This window comes from Gigantopelta aegis, chromosome 2 (genome assembly GCF_016097555.1).
Source record: "Gigantopelta aegis isolate Gae_Host chromosome 2, Gae_host_genome, whole genome shotgun sequence".
Classification (NCBI taxonomy): Eukaryota; Metazoa; Mollusca; class Gastropoda; order Neomphalida; family Peltospiridae; genus Gigantopelta; species Gigantopelta aegis.
Window position 1 is genome coordinate 10411778 of NC_054700.1, and position 23393 is coordinate 10435170.

General features: G+C 39.6%; 1 protein-coding gene across 1 annotated transcript; it reads right to left on the reverse strand.

The window, feature by feature from the left end:
* Window positions 1-1421: 1421 nt before the first annotated feature.
* LOC121376752 (alpha-(1,3)-fucosyltransferase C-like) lies at window positions 1422-7214 on the reverse strand. Its single transcript, XM_041504522.1, has 2 exons — window positions 6951-7214; window positions 1422-3144 (listed from the first exon to the last, which is right to left on the reverse strand). The coding sequence occupies exons 1-2, from the start codon at window positions 6968-6970 to the stop codon at window positions 1947-1949; spliced, it is 1218 nt and encodes a 405-aa protein (XP_041360456.1). The 5' UTR covers window positions 6971-7214; the 3' UTR covers window positions 1422-1946.
* Between the last annotated feature and the right edge of the window lie 16179 nt (window positions 7215-23393).

Consider the following 23393-nt stretch of genomic DNA (forward strand, 5'->3'; position numbering starts at 1 on the left):
CAGTCATGGCGCACTGGCTGGAACGAGCCTGCCGATGAGGATCGATCCTAGACCAACCGCGCAATTACCCCCCCCCCCCCCCCCCACACACCTTTTTAGGTCTAAGTAATGAATAGAAATAACATATAGTCTTGATAAATGATACGTAAATCGAATACACCGACCTCTTCCTCTCCCCTTAGAGCGTTACATAATTACTGACACCCCCTTACATGTAATGCGTATGCCAATCGATGGCCACTGTTAAAATTCCAAGGCAAATTCCCCAACGACCCCTGGAAAGATATACGATACCTCTATAGATATAAATATGTTTTGGAGATGTGAGACGATCCCCTCAATCAAGACAGTTAAATTTGTTCAAAATCACGTGAGAAGCTCAGCGCCTGCGCAAATCACGTAAAGTTCTACTGGCGTCCCGCTAAATGAAGAAAACCAAAGCTGACTATTGCGTTTGTAGTTGACCTAGATAATGTACATAAGCGAGCGTTGCCAAACTATAGCGATGTGGTGGACCTTATATGTACCAAACAGAACTGGATCATCCATTCTAAATGCTTAAATAATAAAAAAATATTCCAGGGACTGCAGCTTTAAATGGAAAAAGAAAGCAAACTTATTGATAACTTTTAAATTGATACATTCCAGTTACATTATTTCTGAAGGAGGCGACATGTCGAACGTTGATTTATAGTCAGCTGTGTCGCACACAACTATTAATTAGTCGTACAGCCATACAGTAGAAACAACTGGACTGAACTAAACTTTATTTACACTCTGGCCTAATTCAACGGCATACAGTGGCGGATCCAGAAAATCCATTTGGGGTGGGGGCAGTGACATGAGGTAGAATGCCAAGTGAAATTTGGGGAGGTTTGGTTGGGGATCGTTAAAAACATTAAAATTAAATCCATCATAATATTTAGGGGGGGGGGGGGGCTGCCCCTCCCCCCCCCCCCCCCCATAGTCTATACCATCCATAATAAGTACGGGGATATTCAAACGGGAAAAACCCCCAACAAAAGAACGAAAACGAGCTAGAAAGGAAAATAATAATAAATATAAATAAATAAAATGATAATCGAAATCGTTACTATTTAAAGACACACACACAGACACACACCACACACACAAAGACAAAGACAAAAACACACACTCTCCCTCTCTCTCTCCCTCTCTCTCTCTCTCTCTCTCTCCCTCTCTCTCTCTCTCTCACTCTCTCTCTCTCTCAATAAAAGTTTGTTTTGTTTAACGACACTACTAGAGCACATTGATTTATTAATCTTCGGCTATTGGATGTCAAACATTTGGTCATTTTGACAAATATTCTTAGAGAGGAAACCTGCTACAGTTTTTCATTAGTAGCAAGGGATAATTTATATGCACCGATTCGCAAAGGCGGGATAGCAGATACCACGTCATTTGATATACCACTCGTGGTGCACTGGCTGGAACGAGAAATAGCCCAATGGGCCCACCGACGGGGATCGATCCCAAACCGACCGCGCATCCAATGGAGCGCTTTACCGCTGGGCTATGTCCCGCCCACTGTAGCCTACAATAAGAAACCATTAATCTTATTGGCTGTTCAACAAATACGTAACGCAAAACAAAACACAATAAACAACAAACAGACATGACTGAGATATGTCCTATTTCCGTAAGCGAATGAGACAGGGGCGGGGGGGGGGGGGGGGGCGGACTGAACCCCTTACCACCCACTCACCCATCCCGAACACACACAGTGCTGGAACAAATCATCAAATTCGACCTAAAACGAAAGAGACATTCGGGCAAACTGATCTGGGGCTCCGTTTTTATGAAGCGGATTTTTAGCACTAATATCATCCCATGGTATCTGATCTCACATTCGTTAGGTCATATACTAACATGGAAAGTTCACTCGTTTCGTGCAAACTCGTATAGAATCCTATATGTATGTTGTCTCAGGAACCCAAATCGTTTGGTCGCTTGCATGTATCTTTATGCCACCAAGAGTAAATGTCCTTATAAACATTGGCATAGGCTGTAGCATTTGACAGTTTTGTACACAGTTCACAAATAGGCACCCTCTCTGTTTCCGAATAGTAATGATTCTTCCACTGTAAATATTCTACATACGCCGTGTGGTTTTTGTCCAGGTAGAGAAGATATTCAGCAAGGAGCTTGGGACTCTTGAAATCTGCTGTGTTGATGAACGAATTGGGAGGTAAAAATTTACTGTAATTCGCGCCTCCTCGTACTACAGGGACAATGTCAGCGCCCATGTACAGGAGAGCCTTTTCAGTAATATAGTCGTAACAAAAACTGTTTTCAAATGATATATAGAATTTATAGTCCCGAGAAAGCATTTGCAAACACTGTTGGGCCTTATTATTGTCACATTTTTTATTTCCACAACGTCCGTAAATGTCAACTGAAATCGTTTTCTGAATCTCCTCAACGTATTTATGACGTTCACCTGGCGTTCTGCAATGGCTGACAAACCACGCTGCCAGTTTTGTTTTGTTTTTCGTTACTCCTTGAAAATCTAACTGTTTAGGTTTTTCTCTTTTAAGTATACGTCCATACGGATACCAGATGTCAGAATCTGATCTGTACGTCATAGTCCAGTTGATCTTGTTTCTCCATTCTGCCCTGTTAAACTTGGAGTCCTTACTGTAGTATGGAGTCTCTCTTATAAAATAAATCCACACTTGGCCTGGAGTCTTTCTAGGTGGACTATCTCTCGGATAACCCACTCCGTAGAATATAACAGCATCAAAGTCGTTCAGGTTGTTGCCAGAAGTCACCAATGTGCAATTAGCAGAACATGATCGAAGTTCCTTGGCCGCAATCAAATCCCAGGGCTTTCCTGGACTGTTTTTTAATAGAATTAATTTGCTAGCTGTTCCTTTGTTGTCTTTGCTAGAAGGTGGTCGTTTGAATGTCTGTTTGTTTCCATCAGTATAGTTAGCAGTAATCAGAAAATAATAATTTGGTTTTATGTCTTCAACCTTGTTGGATCTTCGCCAGGTGGTTTGGATAAAGCCTTGTATTACATTTGGTATATTTACCAATGAGGACATCCACCAAACAGATGATATGAACACTATACATATTATAACCACAAGAGTTTGCTTGGGGCGAATTTGCTGACAGAACCTACAAAAGAAAAAGAAAAAAAACATCTTTAGAATACAGGTTATTTATATATTTGTGTTTACGGTACCAGTTATATTCCAACACAAAAGATAATTATAATAATTGAGTTCAGCAGTAGGGTGACGAGGTGAGAAGCACGCCACATTCAATGTTTTCCCAATCTAACCATTCGCCATTGTCAGAAACCTGTAGAAACCTGTCTTGGTAAATATGACAATTACGTGATGCTATTTGTTTGGTAGGTGTTTGTTTTTTGTTTGTTTGTTGGGGGGTTTTGGGGGCTGGGGGGGGGGGGGTCCAACTTATGTTCGTGCTTATATCCAATTAAGGTTCAAGCACAATGTCCTTGGCACACACATCTCAGCTATCTGGGATGCCTGCTGTCCAGGACAGTGGGTTAGTGGTTAGTGAGAGAGAAGAGGACACCTACCCACTGAGTCGTTAAAACTCGCTTTGGGTGGGAGCCGGTACCGGGCTGCGAACCCAATACCTACCAGACTTATATCCGATGGCTTAACCACGATACCACCGAGGCCGGTTATTTTGGTAGGTATTAATGTGCTTACATCCTGAGGGTTCAAATATGCTTAGTGTGGACACAACCTATGATCAAAATCAAGGATTTTTCCCATAGTAATTGGAGTGTGATGGGTCTTTTGTTTTTTGTTGGGGGTTTTTTGGGGGAAGGGGTTAATAAAAAACCAAACAAATATGTTTATGGACTACAGATTATTCACGACTCGGTAGTAAAAACGAAGTACCACCCATAGGTGGCAGGCGTGTAGTGCCCTGAATTGTAATACTGACTTGAATTGTAATATAAACTGCCCTGAATTGTAATAACCTAGCTGACTTGAATTGTAATAAAGAATTGCCCTGATTTGTAATAACCAGAGCTGCCTTGAATTGTAATAAGATACCGACTTGAATTGTAGTAACACAAAAATGGAAAGGAACGTGTGCTTAAACGACACAGAAGCACATTTTATTGTATTTAAGACAATCATTACTGCCACATAGGCTTCTCCTTTTGACTATCAGCAAATAGGTTTGTTACTCGCACTCACAAATAGCGTATACCACGTCTCCGCGTTGCCGGTAAAACAATTTGCGACATTAAAACCAGCAATAGCGTCCGCAAATTGTCAAATACAACATAGTTATCCCCTAATTATTACAATAAGACAATAAGATATTGCATCCGACAATATTTTAGAAAGGAAATGGTCTCATATGAAGAAATATCCTCAACAAAATTATGTTTGGACATCATTTACTATTTCTTAAGTATTATATAACTGAAAATGTTGTGTAACTGTTTAAAATTTCAGAAGGGAGGCTAAATCAGTTTCCTTAGTAAAAAAACAACAACATTGTCTGCACACAGTAATTAATATATTTTTTTTTTTTTATTGAGACAAATTGAGGGCAGTTTTTATTACAATTCAAGTCAGTATTACAATGCAGGTAATTTATTACAATTCAGGGCACTACAAGGCGGCATAGCATACATTTCTGGCCGCAACGTAGCTGCTCCCGTGGTATATACTACCGTAGTTTGTCTGTGTAGTCTAGTGGCTTAGGTCAATGTTTGTGCATTTTTGGAAACAAGCATGAAAATTTGCACACACATATATATCATTGGTGTGATTAATTGTAGCTATAGAAACACTTCGACAGGACCCCCTGGGGATAGGTGGCGCCACCTGTTTCCAATGTAAGTCAGTTAGGCACAAATGCTCATCAAAATTGTTTGGTTTTTTGTTGCGTTTTTATATTATGCTTTTTAAAATCACTGTAAATGTATAAGGTGACTATTTCAAATGATTTTCTTCCAGAAAGCTGCTTATCTGTCAGTATTTTAAAGAGAATGATTTTGAACAAATTCGCTTTATGAGTTAGTTGCCGAAATCGTCAATTTTGCCAGTTCCGATGACTTCGGTTGCCTAATATCTCTGTTGAAAATACAGTTGAATCTATTCAAACACATTAACTGCTACCACCACTTAACGTCACATACTATGCCAAGAATTGTCTATGGCGTTTCCATGCACATACATGAACACGATAATTTGACACGAGAGCAACCACAACGACTGGTAGGGGTGCACACTTTCTTGCAGCCACATTTGATCAACTCTCGGCACCCTTTAGAAGCTTCATGTAGAGCTGTTCAGTTAGGCTGCCACCCATCGTCACATTTCATCCATCCCCACTCTGCAGGATTGGGTAGTTTCATTTGTGGAACCAACACTTGTCCCCAAACGTGTCCACTTTGGTATGTTGCTCTTCTAATGTGCTCATTCAGTGCTGCCCTTATGGGAGGCAGGTTCTTATACTTGAATCTACCTTTTTTGTAAAACGTTCTTGTCTGACTGCATTGATCATATAGAAGAATAGCAAATCTCTCGATCAGATTAAGTCCTTGCTCACCAAGAGCAGTTGTACACGTTGACTTCTCCCTAAATGCCTCGGTTGCGTCAGGATACATGTTCCAAACAGCCCATGCAGTTTTCTTTCCTCTCCCTGCAAAGGCAGATACAGTGTCACATCCTGTAATTGCATGAAATGCCGTTAGTGCTGCTGCTCTAGGTGATCCTAGTGCTTTCGCCATTTCATGAGCAGGAAGATAACGAAAGGATTTCCCTGTACCAAATGCCACCCATAATTCCTTAACATGAAGTTGTTCCGTGTATGCGATAGCTAAAACGAGGTTATCAGTATCCACTGTTCTGATGAGGATATGTTTGATTCCTTCGTCACAGCATCGGATGCATGAATGAACACCCTTGTGTCGGCCTCATTATGATTGTATGGGCTGATATATTCACAATCAGCATCTGGCTGTGAACACAGAACATTTTCTCCATCAGTGGTGGACACTAACTTCTCTGCCGGGAATCTGTCTATCACAGCATGTGTTAAAAAGTTGAATAGTTCCACTTTGTTGTCTTCTACACAAAGGAACTTCTTCCAGTCTGTTGGGATTTTCGATGTTCCGCTAACTCTCCTTCTGATTCCTTTCTCTCTCTCTTTGTTCTGGTCAATGCTTTCAGGATCTCTGATATGTACGTGTCCCAAACCAAGTCAACGCGTGATGCAGTCTGTAGCTGTGTGTCGATATAGGTCAGTTGCACATTTACGCACCTTTCTGTCCAATTCCAGTGTTGAGGCAACACGTTTGTATTTATCTGATGGGGATATAACCTGGTCACAGAAAAATCCCCGAGAAAAAACCACTTTTCTGATGTATTACCGAAATTGCATTTAAATCAAAATAAATGTCAAAACGTATAACATTTGAGTTTCAAAATCATTCCCACAGATGTTTTCTATAACTGGGATGGTTCTAAGAATGTGAATCTGAAATAAGAATGTAAACTTTTAAATTAGATCTATAGTTATGGCTGTTAGATGAAGATATGTGTCTGGTGAACCAACAGGTAGCGCCACCAGAAAACAGGGGGTGTTAACAAAGTGTTTCTATAGCAGAAATGAATGATTATAATATCCGTCAGTGTGCCAAATTTGCTGCTTGTTTCCAAAAGTGCACAAACATGGCCTTTTTGACAGCTAAGCCACTAGACTAGTGGGATGGTGCATATAATAGATTCCTTACTACTATAGGGGGTCGGGGGGAGTGGGTTTCCTTTCTAAGACTACATGTCAAACTTGCCAAATGTTTGACAAAAAATAGCCGATGATTAATAAATTAATGTGTTCTAGTGGTGTCGTTAAACAAAACAAAACACCCACAGTTGGCAGTACGACACATTTCACTCTGTTATACATACACTAAGACTTACTTGAGTGTATCGCACCGCATGTTGCAGATGTCCTGGTGTCCACCGTTGTGAGTAAAAACCTCGAAGGTTAAAATAATAATTCGCAATAACTGCCTTTAGAAACAGGTAGAACGCCGTTCCTAATACAGGTCGAGCAAACAATCGAGTTACCGTAAACAGCTTATACCGGCTAGTTAATGCCGGGGAGCAGAATGACGTAATCGTTTTGCATACCCCTTTAATCTTATCATAGTAATAAAGACCTGAGCTGCCAAACCCTAGCGACAAGTGAGCATAGCATTCATGACAAGCTGAATGTCATAAACAACAGCAAAAGAAAACACCAAATAACTACGTCATAGTAACCGCAAAAGACTGGATCATGCTATTTTTAGCATAGATAACGCTTGTCGTCGGTTAAAGGGACACGCCCTAGTTACGGCTAGTTGTTAACCATTACGGCGTTGTTTTTCGCTATTAAACCCATTTTTTCACAAATAAAATTGCACTTTACTTACATTTTATTATTTAGAATACACATTTCCATTCACCTGAAGTGCTTTTTGGTAATCCTGGTAATCCTGATGTTTGTAAAACCACGAAATGCATTTTTTGTATTTCTTAAAAAGACGCGCGCACTCGAGAAAAAACCGTTAAGCAAGCGAGGTCCAATCTATTTTTAGAGGGAATCTTCCTGTGTAAACGTCACAGACGTTGGTATACCACGTGGCCGTTATCATTTTGGTTCGGTTTGTTTTTTCGTGCACGGTTCGCGCACTCAACATCCGATTTGTTGTCGTTTGCTTGTTGTTCATTTGTGAGATTTTTCTTCACAGTTCGTGAACATTTTCAGTAACAATAAAGTTCAGACAAGTAAGTGTCTCAATACAAAACGTTACAAACCCTTAAAACCAATAATTTTCCTAAGTCTTACGATATCTGAAGAGGGGATACAACCAGGACAGAGCAGTTGGAACATGTGCAGGAGAGGTGAAAGGAACGCACCCCAAGTCTGTGCGTACTCTGTGAAATTTGTCGTGACGTAGGCATTGTTGTGCTTCGAGCGACATCTACCGGTGACATCAGATTACTAACTTTCAAAATTATTTCAAGCAATTGGGACATGGGGATTCCCATGGTATTTATCGATATAAAACCTGCTTTTTCACTCCATTTGATAAAAACGTGATCTAAGTGTGTTACAGGTTTGTAGATTAACCAAATTACAATTTATTTTCGCTGGATGGAACTAGGGCGTGCGGCTTTAAGGGATACGGACATACCCGAAATGTAACGAATGTTGTCAAATAAGTCAGGCGATTAAAACAGGATTATGAATGACCAGAAGGTTTTTTTAAAAAACAGCATCGAAATGCAATAAACCCAAAATTAACTGTTGTGCGATGATGTGATCAATACTAAATTTGAATGCTTATATTCTTATTTCAAGTTAAAATTACTCTATTCCTAACTAACATACGTTCACATGCAATTTTCTATTTTCACGGCATGCAAGCGTAACACAACTAAAGAACAGTTCTTTGAAGGGTTTTTTTTTATAGTACGCGACACTGGGGTCGGCCTACAGTAAAATTACCTGTCTGTTATTGAATACATCTTACTATAACTGCTTTACAATGGTTCTTAATCCGCAAATTATACTTTTATATGTTGGAATAAAAAAGAAGTAAAGTTTGTTTTATTTAACGACGCCACTAGAGCACATTGATTTTTAATCTTATCATCGGCTATTGGACGTCAAACATATGGTCATTCTGACACTGTTTTTTTAGAGGAAACCCGCTGTCGCCACATAGGCTACTCTTCTTTACGACAGGCAGCAAGGGATCTTTTATTTGCGCTTCCCACAGGCAGGATAGCACAAACCATGGCCTTTGTTGAACCAGTTATGGATCACTGGTCGGTGCAAGTGGTTTACACCTACCCATTGAGCCTTGCGGAGCACTCACTCAGGGTTTGGAGTCGGTATCTGGATTAAAAATCCCATGCCTCGACTGGGATCCGAACCCAGTACCTACCAGCCTGTAGACCGATGGCCTGCCACGACGCCACCGAGGCCGGTCGAATAAAAAAGAAAGAAAAAACCATAGGAATGAGAAATTCAGTTTTTAGTTACTGTATTCCAAGATTACTTCCAATTTTTAGTGTAATTGCCAGAAATCGTCCGCTTTTCAACTGTACTCTGTAGACCTATAACTTGTGATAAAGATGAAACGTATACGCAAATAAAACATAATTCGTTAGTAGAAACTTTGGTCAAATACACTAATCATCCAGTTATGTTTATCTGTTGCAAAAGTTGTTACTTGTTTTTATTAGCGTATCATACTGGATTTTTTTCACCCACCTGAGCGTAGCAATTTGGGCATGAGCGTAGCAGCGTAGCAAACGTCTACTAAGCATCCCGCCCCACACTCGAATGACGTCGTGTCCCTAGCCATGACGCTCATCGTTCTGTCAGTTTCACTAACTTTCCAGACGAAGAAAGTTGTGTTATTTAATTATAATTCCATTTTATAATTACTGTTTTGTAATAGGCGTCAACATTGGTTAAAATGCTATCACGTGATCTAAACAAAAACAACGTTCATTCTTCCATAAACATGAAAACTGCACTTTTTCGGAACTACTTTTTATCAATTACCCGAGGACTCCATCGTTTTTATTTTTTATTCCAAAATCGTCTTCACCGTGAGTGACAGTGACAATTAAGGCTTTAAACGACTCCGGTTTTGAAAAATTGAATGAATGAATGAATGAATGAATGCATGTTTAACGACATCCCAGCACGAAAAATACATCAGCTATTGGGTGTCAAACTATGGTAAGTTTTGAACTTAGACACATAATGCATATGACAGGCCACAAAAAACGAAGAGACATGAGCCAAGCTCTGTCACATTTGACGAAAACACCAAATCGACAAGTTGCACGCGCAAACACACGTACGCCTTCGTGCACCATTATGCGATCTGTTCGAGAATTATATCACACAATCACAAACTTCGTCTGAAATCCACACACACAGTAACATTGAAACCACTTTATCCCTTTCAAGTCAGTCTTCACATTCACAATGAATGAATGAATGAATGAATGTTTAACGACACCCAGCACGAAACTACAAGCTCCGTGGTTACCCTACATGTTAAACTGAGAATTGAAAATCACATGAATCACCTCCTGCCGTGCATATAATGAGGGGCGGAATGTAGCTCACTGGTAAAGCGCTACCCTGATGCGTGGTCGGTGCCAGTATACCACGACTGGTATATCAAAGGTGTGGTATGTGCTATCCTGTCTGGGATAGTGAATATAAATGATCCCATACTACTAATGTAGCAGATTACATGTCAGAATTACCAAATGTTTGACATCCAATAATCGATGATTAATTAATCAATGTGCTCTAGTGGTGTCGTTAAACGAAACAAACTTTAACTTTGCTTCTAATGATTGGGTTATATACGAATTAAGGGTCAGTGGATATATTCGTCTTTTTTTTCTTTTAATATGGTAAAACAAAATACGGCTTCTTTCCTTGTAAGGTGTCGACGTTGTAATATGTTCTTTCACTTAATATTTTATTTTGTTTAACGAAACTACTAGAGCACATTGATTTATTAATCATCGGCAATTGAATGTCAAACATTTGGTAATTCTGACACAGTCTTAGAGAGGAAACACGCTACTTTTTTTTTTCCATTCGTAGCAAGGGATATTTTATATGCACCATCCAACTGACAGGATAGTACATATCACGGCCGTTGATATATTAGTTGTGATGCATTGGCTGGAACGAGAAATAGCCTAATGGGTCCACTGATTGGGATCGATCCTAGACCGACTGCGCATTAAGCGATTGCTTTACCACTGGGCTACATCCGCCCCCTTTCAGTTAATGATTTAAACATCACTTTAGGCTGGGTTTCCATAGAAGTACACTTTTCACGTGTCATGATTAACGTTTCACAGTTCACTTTCATGACGGTTTCCACCAAGTTCACGTAGAGTTCATTTGTCACTTTCGTTTTCCACACCATACCATAATTATCATACATAATTACCATACCATACCATACCTAATGTCTAATCATATCATATCATTTCCATCCAGTTAGCAACCAAACATCAATCAAAGATGTTTGTAAAATATATCCAAAATCCACGCAGGAAGAAACTGCAGTTGCCAAACAACAAGAATAAAATGATTTTAAAAGGCATAGTTAAAAATCTAGTGTAACTGTATTTCGCTGTTCATGTCACACACAAAAAACGAATATGTTTGAATTTTATTCACGCGTGACCCATGACATGAACGTGTAAAGTAACACGTGAACGGCTATGGAAACAAAGAAAGAAATGTTTTATTTAACGACACACTCAATACGTTTTATTTATGGTTATATGGCGTCAGACATATGGTTAAGGACCACACAGATTTTGAGAGGAAACCCGCTGTCGCCACTTCATGGGTTACTCTTTCCGATTAGCAGCAAGGGATCTTTTATTTGCGCTTCCCACAGGCAGGATAGCACAAACCATGGCCTTTGTTGAACCAGTTATGGATCATTGGTCGGTGCAAGTGGATTACACCTACCCATTGAGCCTTGCGGCGCACTCACTCAGGATTTGGAGTCGGTATCTGGATTAAAATTCCATGCCTCGACTGGGATCCGAACCCAGTACCTACCAGCCTGTAGCCAGTATCACCAAGCCAACTCCATTTGTGTCGCATTTTGTTGAAACCATTTCTGAACACACCGAAACACATTTCATAGTTTGCACCTGCATCACGCATTTGCCCCGTACACGTGCGTGAGGTGTCATTCTCGATTTCGACAATTTCCAGGTAGGTTCATTAATCACTGTGGAGCATTTTTTTGTCAATCTTTTATATTCTGTTGATCATACAGTAACTGTTGTTAAATTAAATCTGAAACTGTTTGAGAATTAGAACAAACTTCAAAATTCAGCACAACCAATCACCTCATATAAGCACTGGCTCCTCTGCTACTTGTGACAAAACCAGGTGTAGACGCAGTCGACTTTCAAAAGTCAACAGACCAAACTTGAATATCAAATTCGGAGAGACATAAACTGTGATTAAAAAAAATGTAGTATATTTAATCACCTGTAATTTATGTAAAAAGCAGTACGTAGGACAAACGCAAAACCATCTGAGAATTAGAGCAGTTTGTCACAAGTATGATATTCGACACGAAGTTTACCTATTTTGAAAACTGTCATTGTAATTTGCATGAACAATCTCACATTGACAAGTGCACCTATTTTTGAAAATGTCATTGTAATTTGCATGAACAATCTCACATTGACAAGTGCACCAATTTTTTAAAATGTCATTGTAATTTGCATGAATAATCTCATATCGACAGCTACACCTATTTTTTAAAATGTCATTGTAATTTGCATGAATAACCTCACATCGTCAACTGCACCAATTTTGCAGGTATTGTGAACCCCTCGGTATCAGAAAATGCCTTGTGATTATCGTGTGTCTTGCTTGCATCGCTTCTATCTTGACTTCTGGCTTGTGGACGTACTTTATGTCAAATGGTCTCACCTTCAACTTGGACATGTTGACAACAATACTGCAAAGGCGGTCCAACCAACTTTCGGTTACAAAAGCAAATAATTCATCGCTTGTGACTAACCCTACCGAGAGAGAGAAGGTACCAAGAGCCGTCTGTTAGGACACAAAACAAAGCTGCGGACTTGAAAAGCTAATTTTATTTTAAAACAAAAACCAATATGGAGTCTACATTCGATTGTAGTCAAACGACTTTCTTTATGTTCTGCTAAGTGCACACTCGTAACGTCTGGCAATAACCTCAGCGTTTTTGATGCTGTTATATTCAACGTACTGGGTTATCCAGAAAGCTTTCCACCTCTCTCTCTCTCTCTCTCTCTCTCTCTCTCTCTCTCTCTCTCTCTCTCTCTCTCTCTCTCTCTCTCTCTCTCTCTCTCTCTCTCTCTCTCTATATATATATATATATATATATATATATATATATATATCAGTGTTCTAGCTAGCAATAAATAGAGGGGCGCTGCGCCTTGCCCGCGTTTTGCGTCGCCCTGTCGTATTTGTTTACGCACCGCCCCTGATTATCGCCGCCCTGCCCTAATTCATTGTCAAATGAAAATACAAAATCTTGTTTCCTGTCAAAGCGTGTACAGTGTTGTTACGAGTCTGAATTCCCAACTAAAAAACGTTTTTTCGTCTTCTATTGTTAGTCGATATAACTGCAGACGAGAGGACAGGCAGTCTTACAAAGCTTGAATGCAAAGTAATCCTCACACCGTCACGCACATAACCACACACCACCAAGCAAACACCTAGCTGAAAGTAGGCCACCATGATAAACTTCGACAGAACGTCAAATGCGAAATTTTTTAAATAATGTTTGCCGTTGCAAATACCCAGACCAAGATACATATAGTTTTAACTGGTGTCAGTAGTCCTTACCAATGACACATTGATTGCATCTTTATAATATGGCACAGAGTAAACTAGCAACACTGGTTATTTGGTCTATGTAGGTATAATTGTGTTTTGTTAAAAGCATGCCTGCTATTTAATGAAATCTATCTAGACCTTGACATGCAATAATAGCCGTTTTTAAATGCACTGAGCAGCTTGTTGCAAATATATCTTTATGTCAATGTTTTAAATTTGTTTGTTCTTTTATTTCTTTATTTCCTTTTATTTATTTCTAATCATTCTCTTTTCTTCTTTTTTTTCATTTCTTGATTTCTTTTAATTATTTCATTTATTTATTTTAAATTACATTAGGGCATGATATTAAATGGTATAAATACTATATATAATACAGTGTTCTAGCTAGGATTTTGATGGGGCAGGGCGCTAATTTAATTGTAGGGCATTTTTAACGCAACAATCTTATTTTTGAGGCAAGTGCTGGATATGATCGAATATTTTACATTCATAAATATCATACATGTATATGTAGAAATATCTATGCTGGTTTTAATTTACAAAACGTTTTTGGAGGGAGGGGGGCAATCAATTTCTAAACCCAAATTTATTGTTCTTAAATTTGGATGTTTGATGAAACAGTACATTCATCGCCGAATGCAATATTATTGTACTAATATATTAAATATAGACACTATTAAAAAAAATCTCGTTCCAGCCAGTGCTTTCAGCTCCTTCCGTGGAATGGCCTTGACCCCTCTACACCGTCAACGCAGATTACAATGGGCACGAACTGTACGTCGGTGGGAGCGGCGTGTTTGGGAAAGGGTGCTGTTCACGGATGAAAGTCGCTTCAACATGTTCCGAAATGATGGCCGAGTTCGTGTTTATCGACGTAGGGGAGAGCGACTGGCGCCAAACTGCATCCAAGATGCTGACGACATCCATGAGGAGATGTGTTTTGGCGTGTATTGATGCAAGGGGTAGTCACACACGCTACTGAGGACATGTCTTGTCCCATGATTTGACTTTAGAAGCACATTTTGAAGGGACTCTGATTGTGTAATTTTTTATTTTGACCCCATGTCTCTTTCGCTCGGCCTTATGGCAAGTGCACTATCGATATGGCAATGCTTTTTTGTAAAGACATTGGAAAATTGTTCTTTTCAGTAAAATAATCATCATATAGATCACATCTGTCTTTTTTTTTCTTTATGGACCTACTGAACAAGGTGATACGTTTCTTTTGCCCGTTAGTTTATGTATGTATGTATGTATGTATGTATGTATGTATGTATGTATGTTTGTATGCATGCACCTAACTTACATATATATCCGACTCATCAACACTGACATGTTTTGTATTCCAAGGTGTGAGAGAGAGAGAGAGAGAGAGAGAGAGAGAGAGAGAGAGAGAGAGAGAGAGAGAGAGAGAGAGAGAGGGGGGGGGGGGGGGAGGGAGGGAGGGAGGAACAAATCGAGAGAGAGCTTCATTGACTTTGTTTCCTGTGTACAGTTTTTGTAATAGTCAGCGAATACACACCATAGATAGTCTCCCTTCCTCACTTGCAGTCAGTTCGGCTCGAGTTCGGGTAAATTATTTACATGCTCATATGCCACTAAAGCTTCAAGCATGTCTGTCCCGGGACCGAGCTCTGGATAGCCAGAAGTCTGCTCTGGGCCAGAAATTTAACGGGGCAATTTTGATAATTACTCAAAATATAAAAACAACATGGGGAAAATTTAAAATAGTAATTCTTGGATGGTGTAAATCTAAATATATTTTTTACTAATAATAATATAAAAAATCACTGCATAATGAATTTAGACACCATAATTTTTTGAGTGGGCTATCCAAAGTAATTAAATTAAGCCCTGACTAATAGGGGAAAAGGAGGCAAATTAGAGGTTAGGCAAGGGCCACAGGAAGTTGGTATTTAGTAAATTCTTATATAACTGTATTTAAAGGAGGGGTACCGGTCCTATCGGTAAGTTCGGCGAATTTGGTCATGCTTAGTACAATCTACCTAGAAATGATTTACATTATCAATTTTATTAAATACTAAGCAATTGGGTGTATTAGATTTCTTAACTTTAAATTTTGTATCATTTAATCCAAAAGATACACCCATTCTGAGTCTTGCAATTATTTTGGTAACTTTAACATTAAACGAAACTGGACCAGGAGTTGTGATCCTTGGTTTAATATGGGAGTGCCACACTCTGGTGCGGTGGTCCCAATCTGTTTGCCACAATTCACCAAAGTGTGGCTCTGCCAGAGAACATATTTCGCTAAAATTGTAGTCCACAGAGACACCAACCTTTGGGTCTTGCAGGCATTTCTTTGCATTAGCGTCCGCAAGCTCATTGCCCTCGATACCTATGTTTGCAGGCACCCACTCGAGGACGACCTCAACCTGTCTAACTAATAATTTATTATAAAATTTAAATATATTTTTAATCATTTCCGGTTTGACGCTATTGGACCCAGAGATAGTCTGTAAAGCACAAAGACTGTCAGAGAAAATCACATATTTTTTTGTGGGCTATGATTTTTGTGATAATTATCAATCCACATCAGCGCATACAGGATGGCCATTAATTCCGATGTGTAGACCGAAACATGATCTGTAAGCCTAGCCCTAACGGCTACAGGTCTATTTTGAATATCTTTATTTTTAATAATAAAGGCCATTCCTGTCCTGCCTGTGGTTGGATCCTTTGACCCATCTGTATACACCTGTATAGCATCCGGGTAAAAGTCATCAACCACGGTACGAAATAAAATATTTTTATGCCTAAAATTATCAACTTTCAAAATTTCGGTTGTGGTAGTTGACCAATGGTGTGCCGATCTGCCAAGGAAACTCAAAATTAACATTAGCTCTACTGATTGGCAGATCGACAATACCAAAGTCAACCGAAAATTTATTCAAATAAGAAATAATAGATGTGTGACTATCTCTGACAGTAACTATCTGAACTGGTTTAATTAAGTTGATAGGAGAGTCAGGCACCAGATTTTTAGTTTTACTTAAATATTTAATACCTTGCCTGATTTTCCTAAGAGCCAGGGGTACAACACCTAATTCAGCCAAGACACTATCATATGGGGTACAGATAGTCCCCCCTACTATTATTTTGAGGGCTCTACTATATACCGCATCAAGTTTTCTTAGCTGATTATCAGTGGCACATCCAAAGGCAAGGACCCCATATTGGAGTCTAGACACTATGAAAGGTTCAAAGATCATAAGAAGAGTTTGTCTATCTGAGCCCCATGAAGTGCCTGACAAAACACGGATTAAATTAATATAAAAAATACATTTGTCGGTTACTTCAGCGATGTGCTCTCCGAAACTGATGGCATTTCGAAAATCACCCCCCAGAAATTTGACCGATTGCACCTGACTAATAACTATCTTATTTAATTTTAATTTTAAATGAAAAATACTTTTAAATTTTTTTGATTTTTGAAAAATTATCGATTTAGTCTTAGCCTTGGAAATGGTTACACCACACGACTTTAAATTATTAACATCCATCTGGAGATCTTTTTGAATGTCCTCATATGAATTTCCAACTCTCCAGAAGGCTGTATCGTCGGCAAAAAGCCCGATACTCAAATTAGTTTTAGAATTCTTATTTCCACATAATAGCACCCTGGTCAGATCATTAATAAAAATTGAAAAAAGAGTGGGTGCTATTACTGAGCCCTGGGGTATACCATTTTCCAAGACACTAATGGGGGATAGGGTACCATTTAGATTTACAGCAAATGTTCTATTATCCAAAAACTGATTTATAAAATCGAACATTGCTCCTCTTATTCCCATTTGAAAAACTTTAATTAATAATCCGCGTCTCCAGACCATGTCATACACCTTTTCAATGTCCACAAACACACCAGCCACCTTGTGTCCACTCCTAAAAGCATCCTTAATCTCGGATTGAAGACGAACAAGGTGGTCAGTGGTTGAGTGGTGTCTCCTAAAACCACTCTGGTAGATGGACAATTTTTTGTTTAGCTCCAGAAAGTAGATACGGCGATGGTTTACCATGTATTCCATGGTCTTGCAGACGCTGGGTTAAGAGATATGGGTCTATGATTAGTCGGGTCAGAGGGATCTTTACCTGCCTTGTGGAGAACAAACACCTCAGCGTGCTTCCAACTTGGAGGGAGTATTCCCTCAGACCAGACCAAATTAAAAAGTTCCAGGAACAACTCATGGAAGGCATGTCTTTGAAAAATATATAGCTAAAATTATCAGGGCCTGGAGCTGAGCCTTTTCTTTTACCAAAAGCATTGAGGAATTCCTGGAGTTTAAAAGGTGCATTATATAAAAGATCACCTTTCTGGAATAGGGCTACTTTTTTCAATTTGAATTTTTCTAATTTGCTATTTTTTTTAATAATTAGTAGTAGTCGAATTATTTCTAAAAATGGCTCCAAGTACATTACTATCTTTATCAGTTTTATAAAATTTACTATTTTTTAAAATAGTTTTATTTGAGATAGCTTTACCTTGTACCCTTTTGATTCTCGACCATACCACTTTTGCTTTAGAGTTTTTGTTCAGAGAGCAACAAAACTGAAGCCATGAGGCCGATTTAGCTTTATTAATACTATTTTTTAATTTATAACGGCTGTCTTTATAATTATCAATATTAACTTTAGTTTTTTTCTTTTTGTAATAATTTACGACATCTATTCCTATTCCTCTTAAGCCTGGTGTGTCCTTCCGTCCACCAAGGGACGGAGTTCCTCACACCAAGCCTCGAAGACTTAGGAACAGTAGTATTTGCTATGTCGATAATGGCACCTACTAGGTTATCATTAAATCGGCCGGTGTCATTATCACGAATTAAATTATGATCTAATCCGCCACACAGTTGTCTAAACTTAGGCCAGTTAGCTCGGTCAAAATTCCTTTTGTGTTTATACTTAAAATTATTAATCACAATGCCCGAAATATTATATGAAATTTTGACGGGGAGGTGGTCGCTGCCCAAGTCATCAAGCACCTCCCACTCACATTTGGCAGCTAAATCACTAGAGACAAGGGTGACATCTAAACAAGACCAAGTATTGTGGGCGTCAGAAAGAAAAGTCGGAGAGCCGTCGTTGAGACAGGCTAAATTTAAATTATCCATTAAATTTCCTATAATACGGCCTGTCATATTGGTAACCTTGGAACCCCAAATAATATTTTTACTGTTTAAATCACCTACTATAAATAAATTTTGAAAATGGTTACCAATAATAGTCAAAATATCATTTAGACAAATATGTTTACTAGTTATATTTTTATCAGCGACGGCAGGATGTATATAAAAAATTGAAATATTTATGTGATTATCTTTTGTATGAATTGACACCCCCAATGTCTCGATACATTGACTGCGACCCACAGCTGGAATTTGCGAATGGGCGATACCCCTTCTAACAAAGGTAGCTAGACCTCCTCTGCAATTATCACTATCCGTTGAAAAGAGTCCCGTGAAACCAGGAATTTTGAATTTAGTAAATAATTTATGGGTTTTTTTATCTTTATCAGATAATTTTTGAAGAAGGGTCTCTTGGATAGCAATAATACCAACATCAGTATTTCAGTCTAAAAATTTCTTAAGCTCCGGGCCATTAGCCCTAAGACCTCTGGCGTTCCACTGAAGGATAACCAGACCCCTACTCTTACTAATAGTAAAAATATTAGTTATATTATTATTAGCAGTGCTATTTGTTTGTACTACCATGATGGAAGTGGAGTTGCTCTAGTTACAGAAAAAACTATAAAAGTTAATCCATACTATTGTTGCTCCTACTTTCCACCACGACAAGGTCCTTGGCCCTATACCACGAAACACTACGTTTCTCAATGGCATTAGGGTCAATTTTTAAGGCTAAGTGTTGATTAACTACTTCACAAGCATCCCTAGACGTCCTAATAACGTCATCTAAGAAATTGTTTTATTGCAGGACCTTTTCTATCTCTCGAGTCAAAAAGAGGCCTAACATTCCCTAACCAAATCGGGAGCTGTAATATTTGGTCTAAACTTAAAAGTTTGGTCCCTGAGGCAGCGCCGGCATATGATTGAGCTTGATTTTGTTGATTAGAAGTGTTTATAACTGATGACTCAGTCTTAGTAGATAAGTTGCGCCAGCTACCTAGGGGGACGGCCGGGGTACTGATGGCTGCGTCCCCTGGGTCTGCCCTCTCGGAGGACCCCTGGTTGCCACGATGCGGACTGCCCTCTGGTAATCCTGACACTCTCTTGCATGAGTGCAATGAGATCCCCTACAACTGGCGCACGAGACAAGTCTCGTACATGGACTGTGTGGATCTCTTGGGGTGTGCAGTATCGCACCTGAAACAAACCGGGTACTCCCTGTAGACCTATATTTGAGTACTGTGTGTCCCCACCTCTGGCACCTGGCACATTTTACAGGTTTTGGTATGTATGGATTAAGATCATATCTCACCCCATTCACCATAATGGTCTGAACCCCCGCGGGGCGGGAGAGGAGGACGTCCAGAAATCCATTGCCCCATACCGTGATGTTCGCAATGGAGAGGTTGGAGTTATCCCTTCTCACCACTTGAAGCAGACTAACCCCCTGGGACGCCCTTAAAATCCGTTTTAACTATCTTGCGCAAGGCTGGGGGGGGGGCGGGGGGGGGGGGGGGGGGGGGGGGGGGGTAGTGTTTGGATTGGATTCTTCCTGTCGGATGGATCCTCCCCTTGAAACCTCTTGAAAAGGGGCATCATCCCGTTCGGCTGTTGATTTTGAGAATTGTTTGTTTTTGTTTTTAACCATTTATGTTTTAAGATCTGTTTTGTAATATCATCTGTACATCTACGTCGACTTTAATTGTAAAAGAGTGCAACACAAGATATCGTTTTGTGAGTAGTGTTTAAAAGTATTTTCATATTTAAATAATAGCGGTATTTAAAGTCGCACGCCCTAGTTTCAGCCCGCGAAATTTAATTCAAATTTTGGTTAATCTACAAACCTGTAACACACTTAGATCACGTTTTTATAAAATAGAGTGAAAAAGCAGGTTTTATATCGATAAATACCATGGGAATCCCCGTGACCCAATTACTTGAAATAATTTTGAAAGTTAGTATTCTGATGTCACCGGTAGATGTCGCTCGAAGCACAGAAATGCCTACGTCACGACAAATTTCCCAGAGTCACAAAGACCTAGGGTGCGCACCTTTCACCTCTCCTGGACATGTTCCAACTGTTCTGTCCTGGACATGTTCCAACTGTTCTGTCCTGGACAGCGAAAGGAATGAGTTTGGAACAGGAAGTTACTTTACCAACGGGATGCTTCTGTTGAGGAAGTGGCTGCTGCAGCAATCATATACTTGAATCGGAATAAGACGACAATTATAGTCCGTCACTGACCATGTTGACTATACTACAGTGTTTTATATATTTTGTATAAACCGCAATTAGCCTACATTTGCTATTCGGCACCGGGTACTAGTGCCTAACATATTGTTATTAGCAATTAGATGCACTGTTTATTATTATTGTTAGTAGTAGTAGTAGTAGTAGTAGTAGTAGTAGTAGTAGTAGTAGTAGTAGTCAGGGTTTCTGCTAGATGGTAAAATGGGTATGATGCCACATCCAAATTATTTTGCAGATTTGTTTTTTGTTTTTAAAGTTAACCTTTTGACAATATTAATGACTGATATAATTACTGTATGATTTTCTTAACCCTAACCCTAGATGTCAGTAAACAGGTGATTGGCGCACTTTATTGGAATAGACTATAACACATTTTGATCGACATGTGTCAGTTTCATTTACCCGTAATAAAAACTTTTAATTTAAAACTGCAAGTATTTTGAAATCGCGAGTGAGCGGGAAATTGATTTAACATCAGCTAAAACATTAGGTGATATAAAGACAATTATTATCCAGGAAGTTTTTGTTGATAGGCCTGTTATGGAAGACAGTGAGATTGTTCCAGAGATAGAGATAACTGAGTTAACTGTGGAACAACAGTTAGCTTTTAAAAAGCTTGAGTACGAAAGAGAAGAACGTGCATCAGATAGAGAGAGGGATAGTAAAAGTAAAGTTTGTTTTATTTAACGACGCCGCTAGAGCACATTGATTTTTGTATCTTATCATCGGCTATTGGACGTCAAACATATGGTCATTCTGACACTGTTTTTAGAGGAAACCCGCTGTCGCCACATAGGCTACTCTTTTTACGACAGGCAGCAAGGGATCTTTTATTTGCGCTTCCCACAGGCAGGATAGCACAAACCATGGCCTTTGTTGAACCAGTTATGGATCACTGGTCGGTGCAAGTGGTTTACACCTACCCATTGAGCCTTGCGGAGCACTCACTCAGGGTTTGGAGTCGGTATTTGGATTAAAAATCCCATGCCTCGACTGGGATCCGAACCCAGTACCTACCAGCCTGTAGACCGATGGCCTGCCACGACGCCACCGAGGCCGGTGAGAGAGGGATAGAGAAAAAGAAGATAGAGATAGAGAAGAGAGAAACAGAGATAGAGAAAAAGAAGATAGAGAAAAGAGAAGATAGAGATAGAGAAATGGCCTGCCACGACGAGAGAGATAGGAAGAGAGAGAGAGAGAGAGAGAGAGAGAAGAGAGAGAGAGAGAGAGAGAGAGAGAGAGAGAGAGAGAGAGAGAGAGAGAGAGAGAGAGAGAGAGAGAGAGAGAGAGAGAGAGAGAGAGAGAGAGAGAGAGAGAGAGAGAGAGAGAGAGAGAGAGAGAAGAGAGAGAAAGGGAGAGAGAATTCCAGTTAGCAAAATTAAAAGTGGAACATGAGTTAAAGTTGAATACTGAAGAGTTTAGACGAGAGGCAGGAAATGGTTTTAACATGTTGGAGGCTTATACATCAGTGCCTGTATTTGACGACCAGGAGGTAGATATGTTCTTCCAACTTTTTGAACGGGCCGCTAAGCAGCTAAATTGGCCGCATTCTAAGTGGACATTGCTAGCCGTGTCTAAGTTTAAGGGGAAGGCTAGCGTAGCTTATAATTCAATGAGTGATGAGCGAGCAAGTCAGTACGACCTAGTCAGTGGCAAAAGTTGACGGAAATGTTTGACCTTCAGTTTTGTGTTCTCGTGTAGTCAACATATCTGAAGTAGTTCCAGATGCCTCTTCAGTTTCTGATGGGGTAAAGCCCATAGTGACATCAATTAGTGTTGTTGCTTCCTGTCTTGTTAATGATTCAACAGGTTCTGTGATTGATATTAGAGTAGAGGGAACTCCAGTTTCAGATTCTCCACTGGTCTCGATTTCTGGTGTGTGTGTTAATTCTTCAACCGGTGTAGTTATAAACTCTGCTGTGTAAGCTTCAGGGGCAAGACTTGAGGGAAATGTTTGACCTACAGTTTTGTCGTCACGTGTAGTGAACATATCTGAAGTTGTTCCAGATGCCTCTTCAATTTCTAATGGTGTAAACTCCGTGGTTTCATTAATTAGTTTTCTGGTTTCCTGTCCTGTTGATGATTCAGCAGGCTCAGTGATTGACGCTAGAGTAGTGATATCTCCTGTTTGAGATTCACCACTGGTGTCGATTTCTGGAGTATGCGTTAATTCTTCTACTGGTGTAGTTGTAAACTCTGCTGTCTTAGCCTCAGTGGCGACACTTGTGGGAAATGTTTGTGCTATAGATTTGTCTTCAGGTGTAGACAACATGTCTGACATTGTTCCAGATGCCTCTTCAATTTCTGATGGTGTAAGATAGGTAGTTTCTTCAATTAGTGTTGTTGTTTCCTGTCTTATTGATGATTGAACAGGCTCAGTGATTGGTGATAGTGTAGTGATAACTCCAGTTTGAGATTCACCACTGGTCTCGATGTCTGGTGTGTGTGTTAATTCTTCAACCGGTGTAGTTATAAACTCTGCTGTGTAAGCTTCAGGGGCAAGACTTGAGGGAAATGTTTGATCTTCAGTTTTGTCTTCACGTGTAGTCAACATATCTGAAGTA

Coding starts and splice junctions, on each gene's coding strand:
- LOC121376752 (XM_041504522.1), bottom strand. CDS start 6,970: ATGCGGTGCGATACACTCAA. Junction 3,145..6,950: donor ATGCGGTGCGATACACTCAA/GTAAGTCTTAGT, acceptor TTTCTTTTGTAG/GTTCTGTCAGCAAATTCGCC.